Source organism: Erythrolamprus reginae, chromosome 2, assembly GCF_031021105.1.
Source record: "Erythrolamprus reginae isolate rEryReg1 chromosome 2, rEryReg1.hap1, whole genome shotgun sequence".
Taxonomy (NCBI): Eukaryota; Metazoa; Chordata; class Lepidosauria; order Squamata; family Dipsadidae; genus Erythrolamprus; species Erythrolamprus reginae.
Genome location: NC_091951.1, coordinates 294,981,432 through 294,994,570, shown reverse-complemented (window position 1 = coordinate 294,994,570; position 13,139 = coordinate 294,981,432). Strand labels below are relative to the sequence as shown.

At 35.0% G+C, this 13,139-nt stretch overlaps 2 protein-coding genes across 4 annotated transcripts in view; both read left to right on the top strand.

Moving 5' to 3' along the window:
• LVRN (laeverin) overlaps positions 1 to 2,544 on the top strand; it is a 52,076-nt gene extending 49,532 nt beyond the window's left edge. For both annotated transcript variants that reach the window (XM_070742881.1, XM_070742880.1), the window contains exons 19-20: positions 521 to 575; positions 2,258 to 2,544. In XM_070742881.1, coding sequence (XP_070598982.1) covers positions 521 to 575; positions 2,258 to 2,407 — 205 coding nt within the window. In that variant the 3' untranslated portion in view covers positions 2,408 to 2,544. The remainder of the gene's footprint in view (positions 1 to 520; positions 576 to 2,257) is intronic.
• Positions 2,545 to 6,964: 4,420 nt separating this feature from the next.
• ARL14EPL (ARF like GTPase 14 effector protein like) overlaps positions 6,965 to 13,139 on the top strand; it is a 30,092-nt gene continuing 23,917 nt past the window's right edge. Inside the window, exons 1-2 of one of the 2 annotated variants that reach the window (XM_070736326.1) lie at positions 6,965 to 7,117; positions 12,731 to 12,864. In XM_070736326.1, coding sequence (XP_070592427.1) covers positions 7,051 to 7,117; positions 12,731 to 12,864 — 201 coding nt within the window. In that variant the 5' untranslated portion in view covers positions 6,965 to 7,050. Of the gene's footprint in view, positions 7,118 to 9,900; positions 10,011 to 12,730; positions 12,865 to 13,139 lie in introns of those variants that run through there. The other variant, XM_070736327.1, reaches the window with a different exon arrangement.

Here is a 13,139-nt window from a genome sequence, read left to right as displayed (position 1 = left end):
TTCTACACATGCACAAAAGCATCACACAAGCGCAAACCAGCAGCAAATGATTTTAGAACCCATTACTGGTACAAATCTAGAAAAATGATTCTATATATCTATTTATACTGGGATTAAAAACTCACAGAAATCTGGGAAATATTTTTTATTAATCTCTTTTCTATGCAACATGAAGCAGTTCCAAACTGAGCGTGTTACTGTTTTCTTCTCCTGTTAGCATTCCATGAACTGAAATCTAGATGTGGATAGGTGCTAGATATACTCAAAGCTACAAGGGCTGAAAAAGAATCAGATCAAGTGCAGTGTGAACTTTCCTTACAGATGTTTGTTTATTTAGAAAATTTATATAGCTGCACATCTTAAGTATAGATAACCCTAAACCAATCTGTTTTAACACTTTAGTTTCATTCTTTCAGAGTAACTTTGAGTAAAAATTGAAAGGTGAATATTACAGCATAAATTAAGCATCTTTTCAAAATATGTTTCTTTTTATAAAAAATAACAATGCTCTTGGTTATAGGATCACACTGGAAAATTTCATGACCACTGTCACTACTGACGTCCAAATGCAAATGGTAAGTGGAATGAGAAAATATAGAGTAATCAGTTAACAAAAAGCATTTGCCCTGAAGTGGAAGAGTTCAATTATTTTTATGCCAAAGGTTATAAAAGCATAAGGGTCAAATTACCCTAAAATACAAGACAGTTTGGTATAGTGGTTCAGCTACTGGTCTAGATACCAGGAAATAGTGAATTCTAAATCTCCCTTAGCCATGAAACCCAATTGGGTGACTTTGGATCACACGCTGTCTCTTACTTGGGGAAAATAGGAAGGGCTATTACTGTATGTTTGCTGGCACAAAATAAAATAGGATAAAGATCTAATGATCAATAAATCAAATACAACAATAACAGCTTAGAGATTGAAGGGTTCTTAGAAGTTGATTATGCAAAGCCATGCTCAGGGCAGGATAAAGAGGGGTTTTTGTTTTTTTTTAAAGAAAATTGCTATCATGTCACCACTAGTCCTTCTTTTAATCAAACTAGACATACCCACTTCCAGCAATCATTCTTTATATGTTTTATCCCCCAGTTCCTAATCATCTTTGTTGCTCTTCTCTGCAGTCCCTGCAACCAAAACTGGATTCAGTATTCCAAGTGTGGCCTTACCTAGGCATTATAAAGTGGTATTAATACTTCATGTAATCTTGATGCTATCTCTCTGTTAATGCATCTTAGAACTGGGTTGGGTTTTTTGGAAGCTGCAACACACTGCTGTCTCATACTTAAATGATTATCCATTAGGACTCCAAGATCCCTCTCATAGTTACTATTATTTATTGGATACTACACTTAGGTTGAGAGAGAATGACTGTCCCAAGGTCATCCAGCTGTTTTTTCATGACTAAAGAAGCATCTCAAGTTTCTAGCCTAGTGCCTTAACCACTAGTCCAACACCTGGTGTATAAATCTGGAATGTCTGAACTTCCACCTAATACTTAAAGGAGATACTTTCTGTGGTCAGCTTTTATTTTTATAAGATAGCCCTATTTGAATTTCTCACTAACTTACTATGTGAAATCCCACTCCCTTATACTTTGTGTGGTGTTCAGAAGAAGTTTTGGTCTACTAGGAAAGGAAACATGGAAAGCAAGCCTGTTAAATTTTTCCCCAGTGAAAAGTTTTACCTCTACGTTTGGCCCCAAAATTACTAAGAACAAGAGTTAAGCCATTTCCATTTACATATTTATTTGATTTATAATCACTTGTCTCACAAGAAATGGTTTGAGTGGGATGATGATGATGATGATGTTATCCATTGAGTCACTTAAGATCTCTTCATATCTCCCAATCTTTCACTACTTCTTTGAATTTTTCCAGACAAAGCGTAGAAAAACAATACAATAATAAAATAAAAATTATTATGTAAAACAATGATTATAAATATAAACCAATCATTATTAAAAATTGCAGAATATTAAAAACATATACAAACCAGAGGCATGGAGAGAATGAACAGCAGACCTATCTTAAGATGTTGCTGGTTTCCTGGGACCCAAGTTTGGTGATATAACCAGGTTTAGAGGGACTTTTGCAACATTGACTAGGATGGCAGTGACTTGACTTTCCATTTGTCTGTGCACAATGCCTTCTACACTGTTAAGGATTACATGTATTGTATTATGTTAAATGATGCCATAAAATACACTGTTTAGATTAACACTTGCCTTCTTATTCTTTGTCTGCTTTGTTTTAGGTACAAGCTTTTCTTAATAATACCATTGTTGACCCCCAAGAAAAGATAGAGGCAACAGATATAATAGTGAAAGAAAAATATGAAAATGAAAAAATAAAAAAATCATTGACTAAAACAATCATGTGGTTAAAGGAAAATATGGACAATTGACAACTGAGACATTTATTTTTCAAAAAGATATCTTCATAGCAATTAAAATTTCCTAAGTTAGAAAGATGGTTTTTTGGATATACTGTACATATTTTTTTCCTGTGCAAGCAATAAAATACCTTTCAGTACAATACAAACTACTGGTATTAAATTTTTACTTCCAAAGTCTACATGTACATATTTTGTGAAATTAGTCCTGTGTAAAAATGCACTTCCAAATGCTATGTATAAAGAATTTCAAAGAAATGTTATATATTAAGTAAATTGAACACAGGAAACTTTTATTTTTGAAATGAACTGGAAGCTAGAAGGCTCTGTTGTTCTCTGCTGTGCCTTGGAAATGGGACTCAAATATTTTCAGAACTATAGTTTTTTTATTTTTTAAATAGAACTGATGACTATAAAAAATAAGCATTTCACTATAAGAATATGTCTTTCTCTATAGTGAGATATAAAAGGTATATGTTTTATATTAATATAATATAATATAATGTATAATTTGTTTTCAAAATAAAATAAACTATATGTAAACCATGTTTTTGCAAATTTTCTAAAAGTTTTATCTTTGATGCTTAACCTTTGTTTAATTTAGTAAAAGAGCCAAAGAACAAAGGAAGGACTCTATTGAAGGTAAGCAATAAAATGTTTAAACGAAGGCAGTAATACCTTCCATGTTTCATAAGCCACAGCATTTTGTTTTCCCAAATTCTCTTGTCACTGGTGTCTGGTCTAGTGCGACTAAGAGCAGGACATCCTGCTTAGTCACAGTGAAAAACTGAATGGAAGGAATAAGAATGGAAACGAGGTGGCCTTAAAGAGTCTGGCAACTCTGTTAATATAAGAGGCCCACATTTACTTATTTGCTGTTGTGACCTTAAATACTATTGTTGTACTACTCACCTAATCCATGGAGAGTATCACAAGCTAGAGATCAGAAAAGATACATTGAACATTGATTTTGCTATTCATTCATTCCATTTGCAGTGGCTGTCTAAGTAGGACAATTGTTCTCTCTCTCTCATCAAAGTGTAGTGTAGACAGTCTCTCTTTCCCTCTCCCTCCCCACTCTCTCTTTCTATCTCTCTCCCTCCCTTCCTCCTTCTCTCTCTCTTCCTTTCCCCTGCTCCCTCCCTGATCTGTCAGAAATAATCAGCATCAACAGAACATTGGAATGTATTTCATGTTGCCCAGAGGAAATTTACTTTGTGCCTATTTTTGAGTTTTCAGATCATAAAATATATGGATGGTATTTTGTACCAACTTCTTTTTAAGGGTTGTCTGTTTTAGATGTCTTTTTTTAAAAGAAAAGGCCAATTTATATGTAATGGCAATAATAGATTAAATGGATTTGAAATGTTTTAGAACTATGAGGTTTTTTTTTAAAAGTACTAACTATGGTGCTTTGTGAATGCTGTAACACTGGAGGCTTTTATGAAGGAACTAGACATTGAAAATGGTTTTAGGATCAACTGCTTGAGCAGAAGATTTCTGATTGGGTTCTGCAACCCAACAAGACAGAAACAAACTTCAGAAGATCAACATTTCAGAAAAAAACAATTACTGCCAACCTGTCTTCCATTGAGGACCTGTATACTGCACAAATAAAAAAGAGGGCTATGAAAATATTTACTGACCTCTCGCATCCTAGACATAAATTGTTTGAACTCCTACCCTCAAAATGTTTCTATAGAGCACTTCACACCAAAACAGCTAGACACAAGAACAGTTTTCCCCCAAATGTGCTCACTCTGCTAAACAAATAATTCCCTCACCCACTGTCAAACTATTCGCGGAGGCTGAATTATTATTACTATTAGCCTTCTCATTGTTCCAATCACCCATTTCCTCCCACTTGTGACTGTATGACTGTAATTTGTTGCATGTATCATTAAAATATATATTAATATTGATTGTTTCCTGATTGCTTATTTGAACCCTATGAAAATAATTAAGTGTTGTACCTCATAATTCTTGACAAATGTATCTTTTCTTTTATGTACACTGAGAGCATATGCACCAAAGACAAATTCTATTTATTTATTTATTTATTTATTTATTTATTTATTTATTTATTTATTTATTTATTTATTTATTTATTTATTTATTTGTTTGTTTGTTTGTTTGTTTGTTTGTTTATTTATTATTTAGATTTGTATGCCGCCCCTCTCCGCAGACTCGGGGCGGCTCACAACAAAATGAAACAATTCATAACAAATCTAAATTATAGTTTAAAATATTTAAAAACCCCATTTACTAAACAAACATACATACATACAAACATACCATTCATAAATTGTATATGCTCAGTTCCCCCATGCCTGACAACAAAGGTGGGTTTTATGGAGCTTACGAAAGGCAAGGAAAGTAGGGGCAGTTCTAATCTCTGGGGGAAGTTGGTTCCAGAGGGCTGGGGCCACCACAGAGAAGGCTCTTCCCCTGGGGCCCGCCAACTGACATTGTTTAGTTGACGGGACCCGGAGAAGGCCCACTCTGTGGGACCTAATCGGTCGCTGGGATTCGTGCGGCAGAAGGCGGTCTCGGAGATATTCTGGTCCAATGCCATGAAGGGCTTTAAAGGTCATAACCAACACTTTGAATTGTGACCGGAAATTGATCGGCAACCAATGCAGACTGCGGAGTGTTGGTGAAACATGGGCATACCTAGGTAAGCCCATGACTGCTCTCGCAGCTGCATTCTGCACGATCTGGAGTTTCCGAACACTTTTCAAATGTAGCCCCATGTAGAGAGCATTACAGTAGTCGAACCTCGAGGTCACACTTGGCCAATAAAGAATTCTGTTCTGTTCTGCTCTGCTCTGGTTTGCTCTGCTCTGTTCTGTTCTATTCTCCCAATTGCATTATTCTGTTATATTGTTTAGGGCTCCTTTTTCCTTAGCAAATGTACTTTCAGAAATCCTTTACAGCTGAGGCAGGAACATTTTGTCCTTAAAATCCCAAGGAAAGCCAGATTATACATGTGCCAAGAAAAACTGTGTGAGTTTAACTCTCCTCATCCAAGCCTCTGCATGGTTACTTAGACATAAATACCATTGTATTCAGTGAGCTTTCCCCCCAAATAAGCATGTACAGCCTGCAAATCTAAAGATGTGCATGTGACAATATACACAATTATATTTTGGGGTATAATTTATTTTGAAGCAGGTAGGTTTAGGAATGTAATGAATATAGTGTATTTTAGTTCTCTGAAGACTTACGTGAGAAGCTCCTTAATCTACTGAAATTCCACTATATACCTGAAATGTTGAAATGAAGATTTGTTCCTAGGATGTTCTACAGCAGTGTTTCCCAACCTTGGCAACTTGAAGATATCTGGACTTCAACTCCCAGAATTCCCCAGCCAGCATTTGGTGGCTGGGGAATTCTGGGAGTTGAAGTCCAAATATTTTCAAGTTGCCAAGGTTGGGAAACACTGTTCTACAGTATTTGTCTGGCCAGTATTTAGGATACTGAGAGTGATAGCTCTACAACTGCTTGAAGAAAAAGTTGAACAAAAACAAATTCCAATTGGTTGCCTTTAGTGAAGAGAATAAGCTGCTTAAATTATTTTGAATTTTTTTCAAAACAATTATTTAGCTTGTGCTAGATTTTTAAAATCCAATGGATAGGGGAATATTATGCTCCTTTTATTTTCTGCCACCACTGAAATATCCATTAAAAATGTGCCAACTGGAATTAGTTAATGCCTGTTCTAAAATGTGGACCCAGATTATTGGGGGAAATATGCTGACCCTGTAAATTGCTTAGAGAGGGCTGTAAAGCACTATGAATTGGTATGTAAGTCTAAGTGCTATTGGTATTGCTATTGTAATGTGTTTTGAGCTTGAACCATGGCAAGTGGACCAAACTTGAGACTTTTCATTGCTCATGCAAGCAACTTCATCAATCAGAGCAAAATTAGTTGGGCAGAAGGTCAGAGAGTTGTTTGGAATGTACCAACTCTTGCCACAGGGGTCAGCTGCAGGTTCTTTCCCTCCCCATTCATACCCTGTATTCTTAATCATGTTTATACTTATACATGTTTGACAAATAAAATAAAATAAAATAAATATAAAATATAAAATAAAATAAATAAATGATTACAGACAAAAATATTTCAGTGAAGACTCAATCTTCATTTTCAGGAGTTTCTCAATAATATACAAAACTCCATTATTATAGAATATCCTGGAATTGTAAGGAAGGTAAAGCTAACCGTACCCATGGTCCCCCCCCCCAACTCCTGCGAGTTTAAATATTTAATTCAATTGGTGGCATTGTGCTTCACCTACCAAGGTAAATCAGAAAAACAAATCATCTGGATCAAATTAAATCAAAAACTTAAATCCTAATGCTATAAGTTTTACATTCACCTTCTGCATGAGTGTATCTTAATTATAAAAACTTAAACATTGTAAAACTGCAATTCTTGATTTTAAAGTTTTTTAAAAAAAATTATGATGCTGTTCTCATGTTGCCTGCAGAATCCCTTGTTAAATGTGACTCAGGTGCACTAGAAGGTGCACTAATTAGTGCAGTCACATGGCCCATTGGGCCCAATTACATTTGTGAGCAAACAAGTAGCATTGCTACTAGAGACAATTAGCAGGATTTCAGATCATGTACCACTACTAACAGTTGAATTTATGCAGTGTCTACCTCTAACAGAAATTCTCTATCAGATTGTTTATTGCATTTTAACAATCTTGTTAGGTAAGTTTTGAAAAAAAAGAAACTTGACATCATAAGAATTGCTAACTTTGTCAATAATTATCTGAAAGAGAACATTCAAGTGATGTTTCATTTGTTGTAAACATTTTTTTTAAAAAATGTGAATCAGCATCTTGATTCTTAGTTTTACACCTCAAAAAGAGACCTTTAAGGTGATGCTAATTTTAGTGATGGTCATTTACTATCTGTCATTGAATTCATTGAATTTAACATTTATTTCATGCTTATTTATATTAACTATTGTATATTTTTATCCGTAGAGCTGGTAAACAGAATATAATTAGCTGAAAAAGAATAGACAGTGTAGGTTATGTATAAGAAATATTTTTAATTTTAACACTGGTGTCATTTTAATACATTATTTGTCCACAAATATTATGCAATAGAATATTCATTGTGGAATATGTGAAAAATAATGAAATTTAAGAATCAAAGTTAATTTTTATCAAGGTTTAAAAATGATATAAAAACACCCCCATCTTGTATACATTACATGGAAGTTCAATTTTAAGTTTAAATTTTACAGTAAACCACATCATATAAAATTCTAACAATTTTAAGATGGATTGACTCACTGTCCAAAAGTTTTTATTGTAAATATTTGAAACTATTTGATGCAATCTTCTTTTAAAACAGCTGCTCTATAAAATAACATTAGTGGCTATTTTATGTGAAAATAATTCTGATCTCCATGTGTTTTGTAAAATATGGAAATAAATTATAGTAAAACTAGATTTATTTATCTAGTATTGCCAGAAGCCCGATACTTTAGGGACATTGTGTTGGGTCTTTGGGAAATAGGAGAGGAAATGTAACCAAATTACTCCAACCGCAGAAATTGTATTTCCTGACTTCAATCACAATGGAGAGAGTTTTACTTTCCAATAAACAGCTTATCACAGAATATGTCATTAAAGTCATGTAAAGTAAAGTGCAGGTGAATCTTCAAGCTCTGAAATAAAGAATAGTAATAGAGCATCTATGGATAAATATAAATACAGCTGCTGCATATATTTGTCATACTGAAAGTTACCGTACATCTGCAATATTTTAAATGCAAATAGAATAGCAACATTATCTAATGACCAGACCAATTTCAAAGAATAATAGGTTCAGCTAATGAAATAATAAACAACAGTTATCCAATTTTGCAATGAATATCTTTATATGATGCAAAGTGGGGAGATCACAAAAAGCAAAATGATGTCTGTGACCACCTAATTGAAATCCCATTCTTGTTTGTGTTTGTGTGTGTGTGTTACACACACATACTGACATTCCAAGGTCCATGTCTTGCATGCCAAGTTTGTTGCTAGCCAAAATCTTGGAATTATGGTGGATGTTTATTTGTGAGTTTTAGTGGGTTTCTGGAAACAGAATAATTTGTATTCCTACTATAAAATAACTATACACAATTACAAGTATGCTTTAAGTCGGTGTTTCTTAATGTGCTCTCCAGATGTGATGGGTTACACTCTAAACATTTGTAGCCAGCACGACGGTCTGCTTTTCACATTTTGGGAAGGTAAATGGGAAGGCAAATGTCTGGGCAGATTGCTTTAAATTCATTAATCCATGTTGGGAAGAAATTGTTTTGATGCATCATTGATCAAGATGATTACCTATATTAGAAGCAAGTTATCTGAATTCATCAAATCATGGACATCGTAAATAAACCACTAGGTCCTGATGACTTCCATCCAACAGTTACTAAGGAACTTAAAGCTGGAACTGCGGACTTCCTAACTAAAAACATGCAACTAATTTCTACATAGTTAAAATGAAAAGCAGGACGGCAAGCGATCCTATGTAGGGTCTCCTGCTTGGGAAGGGGGTTGGACTAGGTGACCTTAGCATTGACTCTGTTCATCTGTTAAATCTTCTACAATGTGAATGGAATAACTCTTTAGATCAGGATGATATATTCAACAAACATGTCAGGGGATTCTCTTGACAGTAATAGAAAAAATGGTTTCTGGGATATATTGTCTGAATTCCTACTTGAAATCTGGGATTATCTAGTGGTTTCAAACCCCTCCAATTCCAAATTCTAGATCGGTGTTTCCCAACCTTGGCAACTTGAAGATATCTGGACTTCAGCTCCCAGAATTCCCCAGCCAGCATTCTCTGGCTGGGGATTTCTGGGAGTTGAAGTCCAAAGATCTTCAATTTGCCAAGGTTGGGAAACACTGTTCTAAATTAATGGGAACTTGATAATTTAGTCCATGCAAAATGAAACATAAAAAACAGTAAACTCTGGTGGGTTTCAACTGCATAGAACAACACTGACACCTAACGGTAGATTGCTTTTACTATTTGCTGCATTTGCAATTGAAAATGCTGAATGGTTGTCTCCCCCAGCCTCTCACAGAACTAAGGCTTTTTTTATTTGTTTCTGTTTGTGAAATTCCTTTTGGTGATAGTTGATGAAATGTATATGGCAACACAATGTATTCCAGGCTGTATTTCCTTATACGGATGGTGCTGCCGAAGAAATAAGGCCCTATTTTTTTTTTTTTTTTAAAGCGAGAGAGGTCATAACAAGTGAAAAATACTCAGAGAAGTTAACTGGTAAATTAGCAGTTTATTTCTTCAGTCAGAAGGGTCAGGTTAAACAGAGGGGTTAGAGTACAGGCAAATTCCACTCTGAGGGAAAATGGCCCATCTTTGGTTCACAAAGTAACAAACTCTATCTGACATGGTAACAAGTCTCCCACCAGAACGAACAGCCAATCAGGAGGCAACATGCAGATATTGAACCTTAGAACTTTCTCCCTACATATTTAACAACAAGATCTACAAAATTGGGAGTGGTTCCTGCTGATAGAAGGAAAAGCCTACTTACACTTAACAGATTTTGGAGCACTATTAAAAGGTAACAAATTGCTATTTCAAAAATATTCCTGAGTCCCCCCCCCCCCTAAAGTAGGACCTTTGTCCACTGTGATTTGAGGAGAAACAACTTATTCCACTAAAGCCAGAGCTTTTGGGTTTGTGGGTATTTTTGTTACAGTCAGTAAGTACCACCTGCATATGGTAGGGAGATAATTTGGTTTTTCTATCCCTGAAAAATAAAACATTGTTTGCCTTGAAATGCTACAAGGAGAGAGGGATTTGCTGTTCTTTTAGTGGATACATAAATCTTAGGCTTAAATTCATCACCTACAATTAATAGCAATAACTATTGACACCTGCCCCCTGGCTGAGAATTTCCTGGCCTTTAGTTAAATGCAAATTTCAGTACTTGACACCTGTCTTATTTAAAATCAAGCCTCAGTTGCACATGTTAAAGCAGCAGTTCTCAACCTGTGAGTTGTGACCCCTTTGGGGGTTGAAAGATCCTTTCACAGGGGTTGCCTAAGATCATAGAAAAACATACATTTTCAATAGTCTTAGGAATTGAGACACCACTTCTCCATCCATCTCCAGGTGGTCCACCCACGTGGAAATAGACTAATGCAAAAAATATATATCTGTACCATGGAAACTTCTGAGCATGCGTGGAAGCCGAATTTCCGGCAGTGCGCATGCGTCACTATTTTGTTTTTGGCTGGGTTTTTTTGCATTTTTTTTTAAAAAAAATCAGCATTGCACATGTATGCACACACAAAACACATGTGTATCCATGAGGTGTGGCCATGCAGCACAGAAGGAAGTGAACCAGCAGTGAGGTAAGTTAGAACCCAGCCCTCAGTTTCCTAATAATTTTATTATTTTATGGTTGGGGGTCACCACAACATGAGGAACTGTATTAAAGGGTTGCAGCATTGGGAAGGTTAAGAACCACTGTGTTAGAGGATGGTGTTTTAATTCAGGATTCGTAGCTTGCTTGTCACCTGGGAATAAGATTAGTGCAATGCAATTTCCCCATTTAATATAGGATTTATATATATATATATACAGTATATATATATGTGTATATATATATATATATATATATATATATATATATATATATATATATATATATATATATATTTACTGGTAGTAGATTAACCAGTTCCAAAATTGTTTAACCCTTTCCCAATTGCAGTTGCTGTGTTTTATAATGTTTGTTATGGCAGAATTTTTTTGCATAATACAGTAGTCCCTCACCTATCGCTGGTGTTACGTTCCAGACCTGGCCGCGATAGGTGAAATCCGCGATGGGGAATTTATCGACTGATAGTACTTATTTAAGTATTTATATTGTAATTGTTGTTTGGTAAGTTTTCATTGTTTTAAGTGTTTATAAACCCTTCCCACACAGTATTTATTTTAGATACAGTATTTAAATACAGTATTTACAATTTTAGATATATTTTTTTGAAAAACCTGCCGATCGAGTTCGGCGGGCTGTTTAAATCTGTCGATCGACTTCCTCAGAAACCCGTGAACCAGCGAAGATCCGTGAATGATTTTTCTCATTAATATTTCTTGAAAACCCGCGATGAAGTGAAGCCGCAGTAGGTGAAGCACGGTATAGCGAGGGACTACTGTAGTGTAGGCTGGTGTTTTTCAACCTTGACAGTTTGGAGATGTGTGGACTTCAACTCCCAGAATTCCCCAGCCATCATAGTTTGAAGTTGAAGTTCACACATCTTCAAACTGCAAAAGTTGAGAAACACTGGTGTAGGCTAACATCAGGGCTAATAATGTACTTGCATATATAGTTGAAAATAAATATCTTTAGCTTTGTGCTTACTCTCCATAGTATCAGTTTGCTGCTGACTCAGTGGGACAATTGTCAGGATATTTTTAAACATATCAATATATTCTATCAATATATTAATTATCAAACTGTTCTGTAGGAAGTTTTGTAATGTAAATGCAGCACTTGTTAAAATGGCCAATTAAACTTGTATTATATGGGATAATCCATTTAAAGCTAATTGTGTGTAAATCTAATCGCATGGCATCTTATTCCGCTGTATAATTTCTTCATTTTTTTCTTTCCAAATCAATAAACATGCACACATTGCCAGTCGTGTTTTACATTCAAAGATCCTGAATGGTATACAGAATAATAATAGCAAAAGATTCTGTGATATAAAGTATTTTAGCTATACAACAATAAAAAAAAATCCTAACAAATGCCAGTGATCAAAACTGAATCTCATAATGTTTTGTTTCTGGGATTATCGATGTGCAAATGCTAACATGCTGTAAGTCGCCCTGAGTCTAAGGAGAAGGGCGGCATAAAAATCAAATAAATAAACTGTGTTACTAATTTAACAGCTCCAGTGACTGACTCAAGAACTGTAGCAAGAAAGGTCATAAAATGTTAAAATTCACCTAACAAATAGTTCACTTAGGAACAGAAATTTTGCTGTCAATTGTAGTAATAATTGAAGATTACCAATACAATTATTATTAGACTACAATTCCGGTTATCCCAGGTACTGGCCACAATATAGCAGAACCAATATGCTTTAGAATGTAACAACTGTCCTAAGGCAACACCTCTACCTTAAAGCTAAACTGAAGTTTGAGGGCTGAAATTGAGTGAGTGCTTCATCTATGGGTATTATCATGATGTTTAATTCAACAGTCAAAGATCCTGACATTTTCCCTGACAAAGTTCTATGTCCATGATTTGTGGATTTCTCACTGCAGGTTTTGGCACACCTTTAAAAATGGACAATTCTTCAGAACACCCCTATTCTTTGGTGGACCCGTCTGCAGCAGGGGAATTGGCAGGAGGGAGCAGTGCAGGCACTAAAGAGATGACCTTGGAGCAGAAACAACAGGTACAACTTCAGAATTCTCCTAAGTATTTATAACTTTCAGTTTTCTAACTCATTTTTAAAGATTAAAAAACAGGTATTGCTTTTGATTCATATGTTACTCTTTTCTCTTATGAAACTCTAGACATTTATTTTCCTGGGATTTGGTATTAATATAAATATACTGCTCAAAAAAAATAAAGGGAACACTTAAACAATATATAACTCCAAGTAAATCAAACTTCTGTGAAATCAAACTGTCCACTTAGGAAGCAACACTGATTGATAATCAATTTCAC